This window comes from Mustela nivalis (genome assembly GCF_964662115.1).
Source record: "Mustela nivalis genome assembly, chromosome: 4".
NCBI lineage: Eukaryota > Metazoa > Chordata > Mammalia > Carnivora > Mustelidae > Mustela > Mustela nivalis.
Genome location: NC_139023.1, coordinates 104222946 through 104244355, shown reverse-complemented (window position 1 = coordinate 104244355; position 21410 = coordinate 104222946). Strand labels below are relative to the sequence as shown.

The following is a 21410-nucleotide window of genomic DNA, read 5'->3' as shown; positions in this document are numbered from 1 at the left end:
ACCCGACTCCCTGAGGTCTACAAACTAAAGAGAAAAACCAAGACATCACTGAATATAGCTAACGCTTAGCAAAACTAGTGTCCCCTAAAGGGTCCATATAAACAGTAAACCCCCGCCTTACGCTTTGTCGGTAACAAGTCCCTTCTATGCTCCTCAGTGAACTACAGCAATAGGAAAACCTCCAGTAGAAAGACTAGGCGCCCAGTATGAACTTCCGCTTTCCGAATTAGTGCTGTCCCAGACTGGGTCCGGCGGCCCGCACCAAGCCTGGACCCCAGCGGTGCTCTCCGCCTACAGGAGATTAACTGCTTCAACATTTTCCCGCCCCATACCACAAGACCCAAAGAAAAGTTAGGACCAAACCCAGGAACACAGCCCTAAGGCTCGGGGGCTGCTAAGCCGTTCCTGCGCCCCTCTCAGCACATGGGGCACGCGGGTGCAGGTTGCGGCGGGGCGTCCGCACACAGTACCTGGATGAGGCCCCGCTGGAACAGGGCGCTGTGCACGCAACCGGGGACCCTCCCTGGCAGTTCCAGGGACCCGTTCCCGCTGCGGATCCTCCAGCTTCCCCGCAAGCTGAGGCTGCGCCCGAAGGCGGTGGGGCCCGCTCGGCACAGGGCGAGCAGGAAAAGCAGGCGGAGGCGCATACCGAGAGCGGGTGCTGCGCCAACCGCGCCGGCGGCCGCGGAAGCGCGAGTTCCTCGGAAGCCGCCCGGGCCCCTGCGCTCCCCGTCCGGGCCCCGCCCCCGGCTCCGCCCCCAGGTCAGCTGAGAAGCTGGGACGACCCGGGCTCCCGCGGCGGGGCGGGCTAGCGCAGAGCTCCGGTGGGTGGGTGGACAGAATCTGGTCCTGGTGGTACCTCGGCAGTCTGGGCAATTTTCAGCGCTTATTCCTGCTGCTCCGCTGTCTGAGCCAAAGGCGAGAACAGTGCTGCGCAATTGGGACACACAGATCCCTGGGCACGAAGTGGCGCTCAAAGCCTCAGGGAGCTCAGGGACCGATAGTAGGGTGATGAGACGCAGCGAGAGAGGCTTCCAACCGCTTCAGACAACCGAAACACGGAGACACTCACCGCCTCAGCTCCCCCAAATTTCCCGGGACCTTCGTCCACACTTCAGAGGCCTGTCGGGCGGCAGTAACGCTCACCTCCTGCAGCTCCACAGGTGGGTCTCAGAGCGCACTCCCACCCTTCAGAGATGAAACAGTGACTAAAATTACCTGATTCGTAGGGTCATTTTGAGGGCTGAGAAAATCCGTGTACCGCGTGGAACGTAGGGCCTCCCCCAGAAAAAAAACAGCAAGTTAGTTAATGTTAGTGGACTACGACCCTCTGTTTTGAAAAGCCTCACAGAGGACGCTTCCTGAGGTTCCAGAAATGTGCACCAGATGTGCAGGCAAATTTAAAATCCTCCAAGTCTCCTCCTCTCAGTAAGGGTGAGACTTGAACTGGGAAGTTTCCTGAACTCAAAAATGTAGACAGTCCAATTTTTTCAGGTTGTTATACGCATAGAAGGAATTAATATGTATGGCTGTTCCTAACAACGCAGGGGTACCCAAGGAAGAGCACACAGGTTTATTTCGGGTTTCATTGTCACGTGGTCTACTTAAGTCCCATTTTGCAATAGGATGTAACGCTGATCCTAGGAAGAGGACACAAAATTTTACATTGCATGAAATGGATTTATACCCGTGCTGATATTATCTCCCTTGTTTTCATATTTAGGAGGAAGCTTGTGAAGGGTTCTCCCCTCATCAAATCTGAGCTTTGTTTTGGCTATTTATAATGACCCTGGAAGTGCCTGAACCTGTAGACACAGGACAGTGTTTTACAGAGGCATTATTTTTTCACAAGCCTAGTGTCTTGGCTTTGGGGGTATTATGGATTATCCAGTCCAAGCCTCTGGTTTTGCAGCTAAGAGAACAGAGTCCAAAGAGGTCAGGTGACTGGCCTGTCATACCGTGGCAAACAGAACCAAAATTCTCCAGTTCTGACTTAGTCTCCCTGTAGTAGAGACTACTGATCTTGAGCAGGCTGTGGTTGGTTCAGAGCCTTCCATACTTCAGCAGCATTCTTACTTTTGATAGGAACAAAGCTCTCAATTCAAATAATTTGCCATAACTCAATGCAATAAATAGTCAGCCTTGGTCTGTTCAAAACTAATTACAGGATATGACAGCAAGAGTAGCAAAGGAATTTTTTCATAAATCTCAGAGATTCCATTAAACCCAGTCAAAGGAAAACTCATCCCAGCCAGTATATTTGGATATATTCTGTTGTTCTATTAAGAAATAGTTTAAAGGGGTTCCTGGGTGGCTCAGTCAGCTAAACATCTGCTTGCAGCCCAAGTCATGATCTCAGGGTTATGGGATCAAGCCCCAAATTGGACTTCTGCTCAGGGAAGAGCCTGCTTCTCCCTCCCCTTGCACCTGCTCACACAGGCAGTCATGCTCTCTCTCTCTCTCTCTTTCTCAAATAAATAAATAAATAAAATCTTTGGGGGGAAAAAAATGAAACAGTTTAAGGAATCTATTTTTTAAAAAAAGAATACTCACCAGGACACAAACATGGCATGACATGGATTGCTTCACTTTGAAATCTTCTTATTTGATGTTTTCCAAAATTCAGATTGTTTAAATTAAATTATAGTTTCCTGGTTTAAAAAGACAAGGCTTATAGAAATTAAATGATATGCAGGGTCAACATCCTGCTACAGAAGACCAATGAGGGCTTTTTGGCTCGTATGACCATGCTTCCATCATCTCTAAATATATGAAGTTGGTAAACTCATTAGATTAGAACACCAAGGTATACCAAGGCCAAGGATGTTCCAATCCCATGAGATAATTACATAAATTATAATGAGGGGAAGAAAAATGACTCAGTGTCTGCTTAATCCCCAAAGCTAGGGACAACAGGCCAGAAGTATTTCCCTAGAAAGTTATACAAAGAACTCTTAAACTCAACAATAAGTTCACAAATAACCTGGCTAAGAAGTGGACCAAAGACTTGAGCAGGCAAGTCACCTAAGAAGATATACAGATGGCAAATAAACATATGAAAAGATGTTCCACATCATTTATCATCAAGCAAATGCAAATTAAAACAATGAGATACCACTACACACTTGTTAGAATGACCAAAAATCAAAATACTGACAACACCAAATGTTGGCAAGGATGTGGAGAAACAGGAACTCTCATTCATTGTTGATGTGAATGCGGAATGATAAAACCACTTTGGAAGATACTTTGGTGGTTTGTTACAGAATTAAATATGTACTTACCTTATGATCCAGCAATCACAGTGCTTGATATTTACCGAAAGGAGTTAAAAACTTATGTCCATACAAAAATACTCAGGAGCACCTGGGCGACTCAGTCGATTAACCATCTGATTCTTGATTTCAGCTCAGGTCATGATCTCAGGGTCATGAGATCAAGGCTGGGTATGGAGCTTGCTTAAGATTCTCTTTCCCTCTGCCCCTCCGCCTCCTTCCTCTACTCATGAGTGCATGCATGCATGCTTGCTCTCACTGTTAAAAAAAAAAAAAAAAGCATATGGATGTCTATAGTAGTTTTATTAGTAACTGTTAAAACCTGGAAGCAACCAAGATGTTGACATCAGTAGGTAAATGGATAAATAAACTTTGGTATGTCTAGACAATGGAATATTATTCAGTGCTAAAAAGAAATGAACTATGAGCACTGGGTAGTATGTACAACTAATGAATCTTTGAACACTATATCAAAAACTAATGATTCACTATATGTTGGCTAACTGAATATTAGAAAAGAAATTTGGAGAAAAGTGAGTCAGAAAAATCTTATGACCAAAAGAGATACCATATAACATGTATTACTACTTATTAGATATAAAATTATGATACAAAAATGGTATTTGTTATTTCTATTGCACTTTTTAAAGGATTTTATTTATTTATTTGACAGAGATACCGAGAGAGCACAAGCAGGCAGAGCAGCGGAGGGAGAGGGAGAAGCAGGCTCCCCACTGAGCAGGGAGCCCAATGTGGGACTTGATCTCAGGACCCTGGGATCATGACCTGAGCCGAAGGCAGTTGTTTAACCAGCTGAGCCACCCAGGCGCCCCTTTGATTGCATTTTAAAACTGATAAATTAATCTTGAAAAAAAAACAAAACAAAAAAAGAAACTATCAAGCCGTGAAAAGACAGGGAAGAAACTTAAATACATATTACAAAGTAAAAGAAGCCATTCTGAAAAGGCTATTAAAAAAATGAGATTCCAAGTGTATGATACTCTGGAAAATGTTAAACTATGAAGACAGTAAAAAAGATGAGTAGTAGAAAGATGCCAGGGGTTAGGGAGGGTTGAATATATAGAGCACAGAGGACTTTTAGGGCAGGGAAACTACTCTGTGTAACCATAATGGTGGGTATATATTGCTATACATTTGTCAAAATCCATAGAAGGCATCACACAGTGAGTGAACTGCAGCATCAACTATAGACTTTGGGTGATAACGTAAGTTCATCAGTGGTAACTGTTGGGTCCGTTATCAAAGGAACGAGACTGAGACAAAGTTACGCAAAGCCTTATTCTATGCCAAGCATTAGAAGTTAGACTGACCGGCCAGGGCCGCCTCTGAAGAGAGCGACGCCCCTTGGTCTTACAGGCTAGTTTTTATAGGGCACAATCGCAGACATCTGCATACGTGGCTTTGGCTGATTGGATGTCTCCTACCTGTGTGTTTTAGTAACAGTTACCAATGGCCTTGTTTTAGGTATATGTTTTAGTAATAGTTACCTGGAATTGGCCTTGTTTTAGGTGTGTGTTTTATTTTTTTTTTTTTAAGATTTTATTTATTTGTCAGAGAGAGCGAGCACAGGCAGACAGAATGGCAGGCAGAGGCAGAGGGAGAAGCAGGCTCCCTGCCGAGCAAGGAGCCCGATGTGGAACTCGATCCCAGGATGCTGGGATCATGACCTGAGCCGAAGGCAGCTGCTTAACCAACTGAGCCACCCAGGCGTCTCTAGGTGTGTGTTTTAGTAACAGTTACCTGGAACTGAGAGCAGTAACTTTTCTAGACAACAAAATGTCTACCTAGGCAACATGGAGTCACCATGGCTAAGTAGGCCCATGGGGATTAACATGGTTTAAGGTGGAATCGACCCCAACAGTAACAAAATGTACCACTCTAGTAGGGGATGTGATAGTGGGGGAGGCTGTGTATGTGTGGAGCAGGGAATATATGGGAGATCTTTGTATTTTTCATTAATTATGCTGTTAACTTGAAATTGCTCTAAAAATAGTCTGTTAAAATATATATTTCTAGAAATTCTGTGGGTCAAAGAAAGAAGACTTCCAGTTAATGATGTGTTGTGTAAAGATCTTGGAAGTTATCACTGCATCCTAAAAATAAGCAAAAAGCTGAACTGAAAATCACTAACTCCATCAGAGAATTCAGGTGATGGCAAAACACTACCCCTAAAACTGGAGAGACAGGTGGATACAGAGAATCATGGCTTACTATAAGCAGAAACCCATGAACAGAAAGCTCCTCAGGAACAGCACTGGGTAGGAAAACCTACACTATAAATGATGAATTGCTGGAGACTGTGAGTTAAAAGCTCTATAGGGGCCCAGGCTTAGGGGTCACCCAGGCTTTTGTGGGTTTTGCTTTCCAGAGCTCAACCAAATTCTCACACTGAAGATTAGAGAATAGTTCCCTGATACTTCAGCAGGAGGAGAAGGAAAGGAACCATTTTGAAATACATCAGACCAGTCTGATCTTCTTAATAAGACCTGTCATCAAGAGAAACCATTTAACCAAAGCCTAAACCTTTGGGGTTTTATCAGGGTCTAACCAATCTGGAAGAAGGGAAATTCTAACTCCAACATTATTTATAGATTCAATGGAATTCCAGTTAAAATCCCAGCTAGTTATTTTGTGGATTTTGATAAACCTATTCTCAAGTTTATAAGAAGAGGCAAAAGGCCCAGAATAACTGAGACAATTTTGAATAAGCCAAACAAAATTGAACACTACCCTATCAGGAGCGCAGCAGAGTTGGGAGAGAGCTGAGCTACCAGGTGTTGGAACAGCCAATCAAACCAACAAGGAGCCAAAATGAAAGTAACAGTGAAGACTTTAATTACTTACTGTGATAGTATAAACAAAAGGCTAAAATCAAAGATGCCAACTCCCCCTGCTCCATTTCCCCCATGAAATGGCATACAAATTGAGGGTCAGGTGGATCAGCAGAGATACGGGCATTGTCTCACTGTTGAGGGAACCCTGAACAAAAGGTTCTGGCTGCTTTATGAGCCCTAGGGGGAGGGAAGAGAGGAAGGGCTAACAGTAGAAAATTACTGGGTAGTGAGTTTAAGTAGGGATAAATGAGATTAAGGTTTCCCATTTGTCCTGCCCCATAAGGAGGTATTGGCAGAGTCAGCTGAAGAAGACTTCTGCCCAGGACCTCAGATAAAGAGACCCAGGAATGAAGTTATAGGGGATGGGAATGTAAATATGTGAAGAACATGAACAGCGGACATCAGTCCTTCACAGCAACTCTGTTTAGAGACTGTACTACTTGACTGTATACCAAGTCTGATATGAGGGGATGGATGGCTTTTTCCCACAAAGCCTGTCAGGTAAGACCTTTGTAATTGCCTATGGTCAGGCCTGAAAAATTACACATACATCATGTGATCCAACAAATCTGATAGTGCTGGAGATTTATCCATGGAAGATATATAGAGTTTGGGACAAGCTCCAACAGAAGAGTCATGGTGTAGACCCTTATATTCTATAACAAAGCTATGCACTTCGCCATAAAAAACTACTCTGAAAAATGTGTCTTAGTATGCTACTGGGTCTTACCAAATACCAAACATCTGACCATGGTACATTAAAGGACTATGCAGCCTGAGCAGAGGATTATCAAAGCAACCAAGTCATAAAGCTGGGCAGAAGCATCAATGTCCCATTGTATGTAGGAAATGGTATATTCAGGCTCAAGCAAAGCCCAAGGCACTCAAGTAAACTATAAGAATAGGTGGTGTAAGGGCACCTGGGTGGCTCAGTGGGTTAAGGCCTCTGCCTTCGGCTTAGGTCATGATCCCAGGGTCGTGGAATCGAGCCCCGCATCAGGCTCTCTGCTAAGCGGGGAGCCTGCTTCTCCCTCTCTCTCTCTCTGCCTACTTGTGATCTCTCTTTCTCTGTCAGATAAATAAATAAAATCTTAAAAAAAAAAAAATAGGTTCTTGGGCGCCTGGGTGGCTCAGTGGGTTAAGCCGCTGCCTTTGGCTCGGGTCATGATCTCAGGATCCTGGGATCGAGTCCCACATCGGGCTCTCTGCTCAGCAGGGAGCCTGTTCCCTCTCTCTCTCTCTGCCTGCCTCTCCGTCTACTCATGATTTCTCTCTGTCAAATAAATAAATAAAATCTTTAAAAAAAAAATAGGTTCTGTAGCCTTCCATGTCACTTAGTTTGCCATACCGATGACCTCATGGGGAGTTCCTTATGACCAACTAACACAGGCCTGATTCACATGTAGGCTGCTGGTACAATATATTGGAAATGAGTGTAAAAGTATAGCTGCCAGCCACATTACAGCATCATTCAGGAATGGCCCTCCATGACACTGGTGAGAGGAAATCTCATTACACAAAGTTGTGAGACCTGTGTTTGATTTTTTACTTCATGTGATACAGGTAGCTTGAGCTATAGTTATATATTGAACATCTGAGCTGAGCCAAAAGTCTTGTTTGGTTGGGGCCTTAAAAGGGCTGTAAAAGAGAAAGAAGTGCCTGGGTGGCTCAGTTGGTTGAGTGTCTGACTCTTGATTTCAGCTCAGGTCATGACCTTGGGTCATAAGTTGGAGCCCCATGTTGGGCTCCACGCTTGGCAGGGAGTCTGTTTTTCTCCCTCTCCTGCCCCTTCCCGTGTTTGTGCTCACTCACTCTCGCACACTCTCTCTCTAAAATAAATAAATCTTTAAAAAGGGGGAGAACTTTAAATGAGGGTGGAAACTGGGTGACATGGAGGTCTGGGTAGATAATATGTGGATGGACGCTATAGGAGTGGGCACAACACATGCAGTTTTGTTGTGTCTCACATTAATGCTCAAAAAACATGTACCACAGAGGAGGGTCTGGAGAATCAAGTACACAGAAAGCCCAGTCCTTTGGATTTTAGCCAGTTTCTCTGTGTACCACCCCAGTACTTGACATTGAACGCATGAAGGAAGTGATCATAGGAGCAAAGATGAAAGCCAAGCAGACCCAACAACATGGGATTTCTCTCACCAAATACGATCTTACTTACTGCCTTCGCTGGTTGCCCAACCAGCCAGAAGCAGAGACTGATGCTGAGTTCTAGATAATGGTACCAGCCTACCACCTATTGGCAGGTTGATTACACTCAACCCTTTGCCCCTTGTTGGGGCCATCACATTGATTTACTGGAATTAATACAATGTCTGAAAATGTTCTGCCTTCCCTGACTGCAGTGTCTCCATAGCACCATCCTAAAGTTATAGAATTCTTTTTTTTTTTTTTAAGATTTTATTTATTTATTTATTTAAAGATTTTATTTATTTATTTGACAGACAGAGATCACAAGTAGGCAGAGAGGCAGGCAGAGAGAGAGGAGGAAGCAGGCTCCCTGCTGAGCAGAGAGCCCCATGCAGGGCTCCATCCCAGGATCCTGAGATCATGACCTGAGCCGAAGGCAGAGGTTTAAACCACTGAGCCACCCAGGCACCCCAAGATTTTATTTATTTATTTGACAGAGAGAGATCACAAGTAGATGGAGAGGCAGGCAGATAGAGAGAGAGAGAGAGAGAGAGAGAGGAGGAAGCAGGCTCCCTGCTGAGCAGAGAGCCTGATGTGGGACTCGATCCCAGGACCCTGAGACAATGACCTGAGCCGAAGGCTGCAGCTTTAACCCACTGAGCCACCCAGGAGCCCAAGTTATAGAATTCTTCTTTTGAAATGGTATCCCTATGACATTGCCTTAGAAAATAGACCCACTCAATGTCAAAAGAAATGTGAAAAAGGCCTCATGAACTTAAGAATCACTAATTTGACCAAGTACCTTATCAGCCAGGAGCAGCCATCCAGAACAAAACAAAGCAAACAGTGAAACAGTGGAAATTTCAGCTTAGGTGTCAGATAGAGGACAGTATCTTGTGAGGTTGAAGCCCTTTCCTTCAGGATGCAGTATATACACTGATTCTCTGGCTAGTTTTTGTGCTATGTCTCCCAGAACTAGAAAACTCGGGTATAAGAACCAAGATGTAGAAGTGGCTGTTGCCTCTCTCATCATCATTATCAGTGACTCACTAATGGAATTTGTCTTTCCTATTCCTGAAACTGTTGACTCTGTTAGGTCAGAAGTCTTAATTCAAGGGGTGGGACAGATACAGGGTTCCACCCAATTGAAAGTTGTGACTAATATTTTGGAGTCACTTTGGGTTCCTCATGATATTGGACAAACAGGTAAAAACAGAGTTAATGTACTTGCTGGGTAATGAATTCTGATAGCCAGGTGAAGCTGGAGTTGCTACAGCCTAATGAATAAAAGGAGGATTCAGTTCAGAAACTTAGGGAGTCAGTGGAACATCTCTAACTACTTCCATGCCCAGTGTTAACTGTCAATGGGAAATTACAATCAACGTAACCTAATAAAATCAAAACAAGTCAACATGCAATCCACATGGGCCTCAGTAGCCCCAGGCCTACCCAGTCAGTCCCATGGTTATTCTGGCTGCTATCTTCACTTTAAATCTCAGATGAGGCAGCATGCCACAAAAACTAGAATCAGACTTTCCTAGCAACTGCCCAAAGGTGCTTTCCTACTTTCTCTGACTCACTTTTCTTTTCCTACACTCTCAATATTCTGGGATCTTACCTCCCAAAGAAAACATTAACAATTAAACTTTGCCTCCATCTCTCTTTGCTAGAGCATTCCAACAAAGAAAATCTTCTCTCTCAATTTCTATTCATTAGCTTAATTGTTCGTTCTAGGCTGTCCAATAAAAATTAGACTTCCAGAGCTATTCAGTAGAAATATAATGCATGACTCATAAGTTTGACAATATCTAGTAATCACATTTTTAAAAGTAAAGAGGAGCACCTGGTTGGCTCGGTCAGGAGAGCATGTGACTCCTGCTCTCAGGGCCATGACTTCCAGGCCCACATGGGGCATGGAGATTCCTTAAAAAAGAAAAAAAAAGGAAGAGTGGGGCACCTGGGTGGCTCAGTGGGTTGGGGCCTCTGCCTTCAGCTCAGGTCATGATCTCAGGGTCCTGGGATTGAGCCCACATCAGGCTCTCTACTAAGCGGGGAGCCTGCTTCCCCCTCTGCCTGCCTCTCTGCCTACTTGTGATCTCTCTCTCTCTGTCAAATAAATAAATAAAATCTTTAAAAAAAGAGAGAGTAAAAGGAAACAGGTGAAATAAATTTTAATACATTTTATCTAAACCAATATGTAAAAATACTATCATTTTAACATATTCAATGTAATTATTGAGATATTTTACATTCTTTAATACAAGGTTTCAAAATCTATTGTAAATTTTATACTTACAGCACATCTCAATTTGAATGGTAACTTTGGATCTGTATTCAATATCATACGTTTTACAGTGAAAAATATTCACATACCCAATTTGTTCTGAAATATCAGTGCACAATTTCCCATGGATCTCATATTTCTGAACATCTTGTGAGCAGAGGCCCTGGATACTTTTGTTCTGCACTATCTTGTAAAGGATATTTGTATTTCAAACAACTTTGGAAGAAGAACACCCACCCATGTCTTAGTTTAGGTAGTCAGGCAGAGAGCAAACTCTCCCTTCCAGTGCCTTTTTGTTCTATTTAGGTTCTCAGCAGATTAGAGGATGCTGAGTCACAACTGGGAGGACAATCTGATTTACTTAGCCTATTGATTCAAATGCTAATCTCTTCTGGAAGCATCTTCACAGACACACCCAGAAATGTATAACCACTTATCTGGGCATCTTGTGTCCTAGTCAAGTTAACACAAAAAGTCAGCCATCATACAGTTCAGTGAGTTGGAAAATGTATATATACTTGTGTAATCACTAACCCCATTAAGATATAGGACATTTAATCCTAGAAAGTTTCCTTGTGCTTCTTTCTAATCAAATTATCCCCATCCCAGGTAACCATGTTTCTGATTTCTATCACCAGAGTTTAATTTTGTCTCTTCTTGAATATCCTGCAAATGGACTTGCACACTATGTTTTTGTACTTCTCTTTTTCGGTATAATGTTCTTCACATTTATTCATGACATTCATCCTTATTCTTTTTTTTTTATTTTTTATAAACATATATTTTTATCCCCAGGGGTAAAGGTCTGTGAATCACCAGGTTTACACACTTCACAGCACTCACCAAAGCACATACCCTCCCCAATGTCCATAATCCCAACCCCTTCTCCCAACCCCCCTTCCCCCAGCAACCCTCAGTTTGTTTTGTGAGATTAAGAGTCACTTATGGTTTGTCTCCCTCCCAATTCCATCTTGCTTCATTGATTCGTCTTCTACCCACTTAAGCCCCCATGTTGCATCACCACTTCATATCAGGGAGATCATATGATAGTTGTCTTTCTCTGCTTGACTTATTTTGCTAAGCATGATACGCTCTAGTTCCATCCATGTTGTCGCAAATGGCAAGATTTTATTTCTTTTGATGGCTGCATAGTATTCCATTGTGTATATATACCACATCTTTTTGATCCATTCATCTGTTGATGGACATCTAGGTTCTTTCCATAGTTTGGCTATTGTAGACATTGCTGCTATAAACATTCGGGTGCGTGCCCCTTTGGATCACTACGTTTGTATCTTTAGGGTAAATACCCAGTAGTGCAATTGCTGGGCCATAGGGCAGTTCTATTTTCAACATTTTGAGGAACCTCCATGCTGTTTTCCAGAGTGGCTGCACCAGCTTGCATTCCCACCAACAGTGTAGGAGGGTTCCCCTTTCTCCGCATCCTTGCCAGCATCTGTCATTTCCTGACTTGTTGATTTTAGCCATTCTGACTGGTGTGAGGTGATATCTCATTGTGGTTTTGATTTGTATTTCCCTGATGCCGTGTGATATGGAGCACTTTTTCATGTGTCTGTTGGCCATCTGGATGTCTTCTTTGCAGACATTTCTTGATTGGATTATTTGTTCTTTGGGTGTTGAGTTTGCTAAGTTCTTTATAGATTCTGGACACTAGTCCTTTATCTGATATGTCCTTTGCAAATATCTTCTCCCATTCTGTCAGTTGTCTTTTGGTTTTGTTAACTGTTTCCTTTGCTGTGCAAAAGCTTTTGATCTTGATGAAATCCCAATAGTTCATTTTTTCCCTTGCTTCCCTTGCCTTTGGTGTTGTTCCTAGGAAGATGTTGCTACGGCTGAGGTTGAAGAGGTTGCTGCCTGTGTTCTCCTCAAGGATTTTGATGGATTCCTTTCGCACATTGAGGTCCTTCATCCATTTTGAGTCTATTTTCATGTGTGGTGTAAGGAAATGGTCCAATTTCATTTTTCTTCATGTGGCTGTCCAATTTTTCCAGCACCATTTATTGAAGAGGCTGTCTTTTTTCCATTGGATATTCTTTCCTGCTTTGTCAAAGATCAGTTGACCATAGAGTTGAGGGTCTATTTCTGGGCTCTCTATTCTGTTCCATTGGTCTATGTGTCTGTTTTTGTGCCAGTACCATGCTGTCTTGATGATGACAGCTTTGTAATAGAGCTTGAAGTCCGGAATTGTGATGCCACCAACGTTGGCTTTCTTTCTCAATATCCCTTTGGCTATTTGAGGTCTTTTCTGGTTCCATATAAATTTTAGAATTATTTGTTCCATTTCTTTGAAAAAGATGGATGGTACTTTGATAGGAATTGCATTAAATGTGTAGATTGCTTTAGGTAGCATAGACATTTTCACAATATTTATTCTTCCAATCCAGGAGCATGGAACATTTTTCCATTTCTTTGTGTCTTCCTCAATTTCTTTCATGAGTACTTTATAGTTTTCTGAGTATAGATTCTGTGCCTCTTTGGTTAGGTTTATTCCTAGGTATCTTATGGTTTTGGGTGCAATTGTAAATGGGATTGACTCCTTAATTTCTCTTTCTTCTGTTTTGTTGTTGGTGTAGAGAAATGTAACTGATTTCTGTGCATTGATTTTTATATCCTGACACTTTACTGAATTCTTGTACAAGTTCTAGCAGTTTTGGAGTGGAGTCTTTTGGGTTTTCCACATATAGTATCATATCATCTGCGAAGAGTGATAATTTGACTTCTTTGCCGATTTGGATGCCTTTAATTTCCTTTTGTTGTCTGATTGCTGAGGCGAGGACCTCTAGTACTATGTTGAATAGCAGTGGTGATAATGGACATCCCTGTCGTGTTCCTGACCTTAGCGGAAAAGCTTTCAGTTTTTCTCCATTGAGAATGATATTTGTGATGGGTTTTTCATAGATGGCTTTGATGATACTGAGGTATGTGCCCTCTATCCCTACACTTTGAAGAGTTTTGATCAGGAAGGGATGCTGTACTTTGTCAAATGCTTTTTCAGCATCTATTGAGAGTATCATATGGTTCTTGTTCTTTCTTTTATTGATGTGTTGTATCACATTGACCGATTTGCGGATGTTGAACCAACCTTGCAGCCCTGGAATAAATCCCACTTGGTCGTGGTGAATAATCCTTTTAGTGTACTGTTGAATCCTATTGGCTAGTATTTTGTTGAGAATTTTCGCATCTGTGTTCATCAAGGATATTGGTCTATAGCTCTCTTTTTTGATGGGATCCTTGTCTGGTTTTGGGATCAAGGTGATGCTGGCCTCATAAAATGAGTTTGGAAGTTTTCCTTCCATTTCTATTTTTTGGAACAGTTTCAGGAGAATACGAATTAGTTCTTCTTTAAATGTTTGGTAGAATTCTTCCGGGAAGCCGTCTGGCCCTGGGCTTTTGTTTGTTTGGAGATTTTTAATGACTGTTTCAATCTCCTTACTGGTTATGGGTCTGTTCAGGCTTTCTATTTCTTCCTGGTTCAGTTGTGGTAGTTTATATGTTTCTAGGAATGCATCCATTTCTTCCAGATTGTCAAATTTATTGGCGTAGAGTTGCTCATAGTATGTTCTTATAATAGTTTGTATTTCTTTGGTGTTAGTTGTGATCTCTCCTCTTTCATTCATGATTTTATTTATTTGGGTCCTTTCTCTTTTCTTTTTGATAAGTCGGGCCAGGGGTTTATCAATTTTATTAATTCTTTCAAAGAACCAGCTCCTAGTTTCGTTGATTTGTTCTATTGTTTTTTTGGTTTCTATTTCATTGATTTCTGCTCTGATCTTTATGATTTCTCTTCTCCTGCTGGGCTTAGGGTTTCTTTCTTGTTCTTTCTCCAGCTCCTTTAGGTGTTGGGTTAGGTTGTGTACCTGAGACCTTTCTTGTTTCTTGAGGAAGGCTTGTACCGCTATATATTTTCCTCTCAGGACTGCCTTTGTTGTGTCCCACAGATTTTGAACCGTTGTATTTTCATTATCATTTGTTTCCAAGATTTTTTTCAATTCTTCTTTAATTTCCCGGTTGACCCATTCATTCTTTAGAAGGATGCTGTTTAGTCTCCATGTATTTGGGTTCTTTCCAAACATCCTTTTGTGGATGAGTTCTAGCTTTAGAGCACTGTGGTCTGAAAATATGCAGGGAATGATCCCAATCTTTTGATACCGGTTGAGTCCTGATTTAGGACCGAGGATGTGATCTATTCTGGAGAATGTTCCATGTGCACTAGAGAAGAATGTGTATTCTGTTGCTTTGGGATGAAATGTTCTGAATATATCTGTGATGTCCATCTGGTCCAGTGTGTCGTTTAAGGCCTTTATTTCCTTGCTGATCTTTTGCTTGGATGATCTGTCCATTTCAGTGAGGGGAGTGTTAAAGTCCCCTATTATTATTGTATTGTTGTTGATGTGTTTCTTTGATTTTGTTATTAATTGGTTTATATATTTGGCTGCTCCCACGTTGGGGGCATAGATATTTTAAATTGTTAGATCTTCTTGTTGGACAGACCCTTTGAGTATGATATAGTGTCCCTCCTCATCTCTTATTATAGTCTTTGGCTTAAAATCTAATTGATCTGATATAAGGATTGCCACTCCTGCTTTCTTCTGATGTCCATTAGCATGGTAAATTCTTTTCCACACCTTCACTTTAAATCTGGAAGTGTCTTCGGGCTTAAAATGAGTTTCTTGGAGGCAATATATAGATGGGTTTTGTTTTTTTATCCATTCTGATACCCTGTGTCTTTTGACAGGGGCATTTAGCCCATTAACATTCAGGGTAACTATTGAGAGATATGAATTTATTGCCATTGTATTGCCTGTAAGGTGACTGTTACTGTATATGGTCTCTGTTCCTTTCTGATCTACCACTTGTAGGCTCTCTCTTTGCTTAGAGGACCCCTTTCAATATTTCCTGTAGAGCTGGTTTGGTGTTTGCAAATTCTTTCAGTTTTTGTTTGTCCTGGAAGCTTTTAATCTCTCCTTCTATTTTCAATGATAGCCTAGCTGGATATAGTATTCTTGGCTGCATGTTTTTCTCGTTTAGTGCTCTGAAAATATCATGCCAGCTCTTTCTGGCCTGCCAGGTCTCTGTGGATAAGTCAGCTGCCAATCTAATATGTTTACCATTGTATGTTACAGACTTCTTTTCCCGGGCTGCTTTCAGGATTTTCTCTTTGTCACTGAGACTTGTAAATTTTATTATTAGGTGATGGGGTGTGGGCCTATTCTTATTGATTTTGAGAGGCATTCTCTGAACCTCCTGAATTTTGATGCTCGTTGCCTTTGCCATATTGGGGAAATTCTCCCCAATAATTCTCTCCAGTATACCTTCTGCTCCCCTCTCTCTTTCTTCTTCTTCTGGAATCCCAATTATTCTAATGTTGTTTCGTCTTATGGTGTCACTTATCTCTCGAATTCTCCCCTCGTGGTCTAGTAGCTGTTTGTCCCTCTTTTGCTCAGCTTCTTTATTTTCTGTCATTTGGTCTTCTATATCGCTAATTCTTTCTTCTGCCTCATTTATTTATCCTAGCAGTGAGAGCCTCCATTTTTGATTGCACCTCATTTATAGCTTTTTTGATTTCAACTTGGTTAGACTTTAGTTCTTTTATTTCTCCAGAAAGGGCTTTTATATCTCCCGAGAGGGTTTCTCTAATATCTTCCATGCCTTTTTCGAGCCCGGCTAGAACCTTGAGAATTGTCATTCTGAACTCTAGATCTAACATATTACCAATGTCTGTATTGATTAGGTCCCTAGCCTTCGGTACTGCCTCTTGTTCTTTTTTTTGTGGTGAATTTTTCCGTCTTGTCATTTTGTCCAGATAAGTTTATATGAAGGAGCAAGTAAAATACTAAAAGGGTGACAACATCCCCAGGAAAATATGCTTTAACCAAATCAGAAGAGATCCCAGATCGTGAGGGGGAAGAAAGGGGATAAAAAGAGGTTCAAAAAGGAAGAAAGAAAAAAAAAGAAAAGAAAAAAATAAAAAAAAGAAAATGAATGAAGAAAAATATAAAAAAGAAAAAATATATATATTAGATAAACTAGTTAAAAATGTTAAAAAAGAAGAGGGTAAAAGTTAAAAAAAAAATTTTTACCAGAAGGTGAGAAAAAAAAAAAACAAAAAATGAAAAAAAAAAAAAAGAAAAAAAATTAAATTAACTGCATGACTAAAAAAAATCACAGGGAGAAAGCCATGAGTTCCATGCTTTGCTTTCTCCTCCTCTGGAATTCTGCTGCTCTCCTTGGTATTGAAACCGCACTCCTTGGTAGGTGAACTTGGTCTCGGCTGGATTTCTTGTTGATCTTCTGGGGGAGGGGCCTGGTGTAGTGATTCTCAAGTGTCTTTGCCCCAGGCGGAATTGCACCGCCCTTACCAGGGGCTGGGCTGAGTAATCCGCTCAGGTTTGCTTTCAGGAGCTTTTGTTCCCTGAGCCCTTTCCATAGAGTTCCAGAGGACGGGAATACAAATGGCGGCCTCCTGGTCTCTGGCCCGGAGGAGCCGAGAGCCCGGGGCCCCACTCCTCAGTGCGCCCTCAGAGAACAGCGCCCAGTTACTCCCGTCTGCCTGACCTCCGGCCGCGCTCCGATCTCACTGAGCCTGCGACCGGTTCAAGGTAACACCAAGCTGCGAGCTTACTGTCGGCTCTGTCTCTGTAGCTGGCTTTCCTGTTCCAATACCCACAAGCTCTGTGACACTCAGAGACCCTCGATCCCTCTGTGACCCTGCGGGACCTGAGGCCCGCTGACCCCGCGTGGGCTTTGCCCCGGTTTAGCCTCTGGTGCGATGTCCCTCAGTGGAACAGAATTTTAAAAGTCCTGATTTTGTGTGCCGTTGCTCCACCGCTTGCCAGGAGCCAGCCACTCCCCCCGGGGTCTATCTTCCCGTGGCTTTGGATTCACATCTCCACCAGTCCTACCTTTCAGAAGGTGGTTGTTTTTCTGTTTCCAAAATTGCTTTTCTTCTTCTCTTCGATCTGCCGATGGATTTGCAGGTGTTTGCAATCTTTAGATAAGCTATCTAGCTGGTCTCCTGCTAGCTGAAGTAGTCTCAGCCTGCTACTTCTCCGCCATCTTGACTCCCTCATCCTTATTCTTGAAAGATCTTTTTCTTGATATAGTATTCCAGGGTGATAGTTATTTTTCCTCAGTGCATTGAAGATAATATTCTACTATCTTCTGTTTCCAGGATTTATTGAGAAATATTTCATTTTCTTTTTTTTTTAATTTTTATTTATTTATTTGACAGAGATCACAAGTAGGCAGAGAGACAGGCAGAGAGAGACTGAGAGAGAGAGGAGGAAGCAGGCTCCCCGCTTGAGCAGAGAGCCCGATGCGGGGCTCGATCCCAGGACCCTGAGATCATGACCTGAGCCGAGGGCAGAGGCTTTAACCCATTGAGCCACCCAGGCGCCCCGAGAAATATTTCATTTTCGTTCTTTAGTTGATCTACTTATTGTTTCTTTGCAGGTAACCTACTTCATTTGCAGAAGAAGTGGCAACTCTATATGGACCTCTGGACTACAAGTGGGAGGCACACGGCTGTGTTGAGGCTTGTAGAAGTGGGTTCTGGTGTAAGACACTCCAAGACACAGGAAACTGTGTATAGATCATACAAGAACATTGGTTTCCATATCAAGGTCTGCAAAAAGATGATCACCTGGCCAAGGTGGCAAAGTATCCTATGAATTGTGTTGTAGGCCTGTGGACATTTACTGAATGTCTTTAGACCCATACCAGGCAAACAACAGTCCACACCATGAACTGCTAGAGAACTTTTTCGTTTTCCTATAATATCCCCCCCATTACCTTCTACTGAGAAAGCTTAACATTATGCTCATAAGAAATGCTTAAAGGAATTCAGATGTTTCTCACAAAGGATACAGGCATACCTCAGAGATATTGTCGATTTGGTTCCAGACCACCACAATAATGTTAGTATTGCAATAAAGTGAATCAGATTAATTTGTTGGTTTCTCAGTGCATGTAAAAGTTATGTTTACACTTTGCCGTAGTCTATTAAGTATGCGACACTGTTATGTCCAAAAAGGCCATGCATGTACCTAAATTTAAAAAAATACTAACCATTGGGATACCTGGGTGGCTCAGTGGGTTAAGCCTCTGCCTTCAGCTCAGGTCAAGATCTCAGGGTCCTGGGATTAAGCCCTGCATGGGGCTCTCTGCTCAGCAGGGAGCCTGTTTCTCCCTCTCTCTGTCTTTCTGCCTGCCTGTCTGCCTACTTGTGATCTATGTCTGTCAAATAAATAAAATCTTGTAAAAAAATTTTTTTTTAAATACTAACCGTTATCTGAACTTTGAGCAAGCCATTATCACTGATTGCAGATCTCCATAACAAATATAATAATGAAAAAAAATTGAAATATTGTAAGAATTACCAAACTGCGCATACACAAAAATAAACTCACAGTGGGTAAAAGACCTCAACGTGAGGCAGGAATCTGTCAAAATCCTAGAGGAGAATTATAGGCAGTAACCTCTTCGACTGGGCCAGAGCAACTTCTTTCAAGACACATCTCCAAAGGCAAAGCAAACAAAAACAAAAATGAACTTTGGGGACTTCATCAAGATCAAACCTTCTGCACACCATAGGAAACAGCCAACAAAACAAAGAGGCAACCCAAAGAATGGGAGAAGATATTAGCAAATGACACTACAGACAAAGGTCTGACACCCAAGATCTATAAAAAACTCCTCAAACTCAACACACACAAAACAGATAATCACATCAAAAAATGGGCAGAAGACATGAACTGACACTTCTCCAAAGAAGACATACAAATGGCTAACAGACACATGGAAAAATGTTCATTATCATTAGCCATGAGGGCAATTCAAATCAAAACCACATCGAGATACCACCTTACACTAGTTAGAATGGCCAAAATTAACAAGGCAGTGAACAACAAGTGTTGAAGAGGATGTGGAGAAAGGGGAACCCTCTTACGCTGTTGGTGGGAATGCAAGTTGGTGCAGCCACTTTGGAAAACAGTGGAAATCCCCTGAGAAATTAAAAATAGAGCTTTGCTATGACCTTGCAATTGCACTACTGGGATTTACCCAAAGATACATATGTAGTGAAAAGAAGGGCCACTTGTACCCCAATGTTCATAGCAGCAATGTCCACAATCACCAAACTGTGGAAAGATGCCCTTCAATGGATGAATGGATAAAGAAGATATGGTCCATATATACAATGGAGTATTATGCCTCCATCAGAAAGAATGAATACCCAACTTTTGTATCAACATAGATGGGACTGGAGGAGATTATGCTGAGTGAAATAAGTCAAGCAGAGAGAGTCCATTATCATATGGTTTCACTTACTTGTGGAGCATAAGGAATAACACTGAAGACATTGGGAGATGGAGAGAAGTGAGTTGGGGGAAATTGGAGGTGGAGACGAAACACTAGAGACTGTGGACTCTGAGAAACAAACTAAACGAACTGAGGGTTTTGAAGGGGAGGAGTGTGGGGGTTTGGTGAGCCTTTTGGGTGTTAAGCAGGGCACATATTGCATGGAGCACTGGGTGTGGTGCATAAACAATGACTCTTGGAACACTAAAAGAAAAAAATTAAAAATGTAACTTAATTAAAAAAAAAAAAAAGAATTACCAAACTATGACACAGAGATACAAAGTGAGTAAATGCTGTTGTTAGAAATAGAGCTGATGCAATGTTCATAATAGCCAAACTATGGAAAGAACCTAGATGTCCATCAACAGATGAATGGATAGAGAAGATGTGGTATATATACACAATGAAATACTATGCAGCCATCAAAAGAAATGAAATCTTGCCATTTGCCACAACGTGGATGGAGCTAGAGGGTATTATGCTTAGCGAAATAAGCCAATCAGAGAAAGACGACTATCATATGATCTCCCTGATATGAGGAAGTGGAGATGCAATGTGGGGGGTGTTGGGGGGTAGGAAAAGAAAAAAATGAAAGAAGATGGGATTAGGAGGGAGATAAACCATAAAAGACACAATCTCAAAAAACAGATTGAGGGTTGCTGGGGGGAGGAGGATGGGAGACGGTGGTGGGGATATGGGCATTGGGGAGGGTATGTGCTATCATGAGTGCTGTGAAGTGTGTAAACCTGGCAATTCACAGACTGTACCCCTGGGGATAAAAATACGTTATATGTATATTAAAAATAAAACTGAAAAAAAAAATAGAGCTGATGGACTGGCTCAATGCACAGTTGCCACAATTTCAATTTGTAAAAAATACCGTATCTGTGAAACAATAAAATGAGGTATGCTTGTATGTTGAAAAGTGCATTTGGAACCTAGAGGCAATAAAATTGAACTCAAGCACCAATTAGACATTAGACTTACTCATGTTTCTTTCTATATTTCATAGACTCTCATATTTTACATTTCTCTGTGCTACATTCAGAATTTCTTTATGTTACCACTGCTCTAATTCTTGCTTCAGCTGTGTCTACTGGGTATTAAACCTATTCTAAGAATTGAAATTTCAATTACTCTACTTTTTTTTTTTTCTGAAAATACTGCTTCTGGTTATTTTTCAAGTCTGACTTGTCATTTTTATAGTCTCTTGGTTTTTATACTTCAAACTTCTTTTATTTCTGGCATCATATTTAGGAGTAAGACTCTGGAATTTGATTACCTGGACCTAAATCCCAATCTCCGTTATTAGCTGAGTAACCCTGGGTAAGTCACCTAGAGCCGATGCGGGGCTCTATCCCAGGACCCTGAGATCATGACCTGAGCCGAAGGCAGAGGCTTTAACCCACTGAGCCACCTAGGTGCCCCAGGCCACTACTTTTTGAGCAGGGACCCCACAAGTAGCAGATCTGG

General features: G+C 41.9%; 1 protein-coding gene and 1 long non-coding RNA gene across 4 annotated transcripts in view; one reads left to right on the top strand and one right to left on the bottom strand.

Annotated features, from left to right (window-relative positions):
• The window catches only part of MANBA (mannosidase beta), a 121770-nt gene extending 121018 nt beyond the window's left edge, over window positions 1–752 (bottom strand). The window contains exon 1 of one of the 3 annotated variants that reach the window (XM_082728982.1): window positions 471–752. In XM_082728982.1, coding sequence (XP_082585108.1) covers window positions 471–647 — 177 coding nt within the window. In that variant the 5' untranslated portion in view covers window positions 648–752. The remainder of the gene's footprint in view (window positions 1–470) is intronic. The other 2 variants (XM_082728984.1, XM_082728985.1) reach the window with 2 other exon arrangements.
• Window positions 750–20759, top strand: LOC309863824. Its single transcript, XR_014311282.1, has 2 exons — window positions 750–1163; window positions 18033–20759. It is a non-coding gene; the product is annotated as an uncharacterized lncRNA (long non-coding RNA).
• Window positions 20760–21410: the final 651 nt, after the last annotated feature.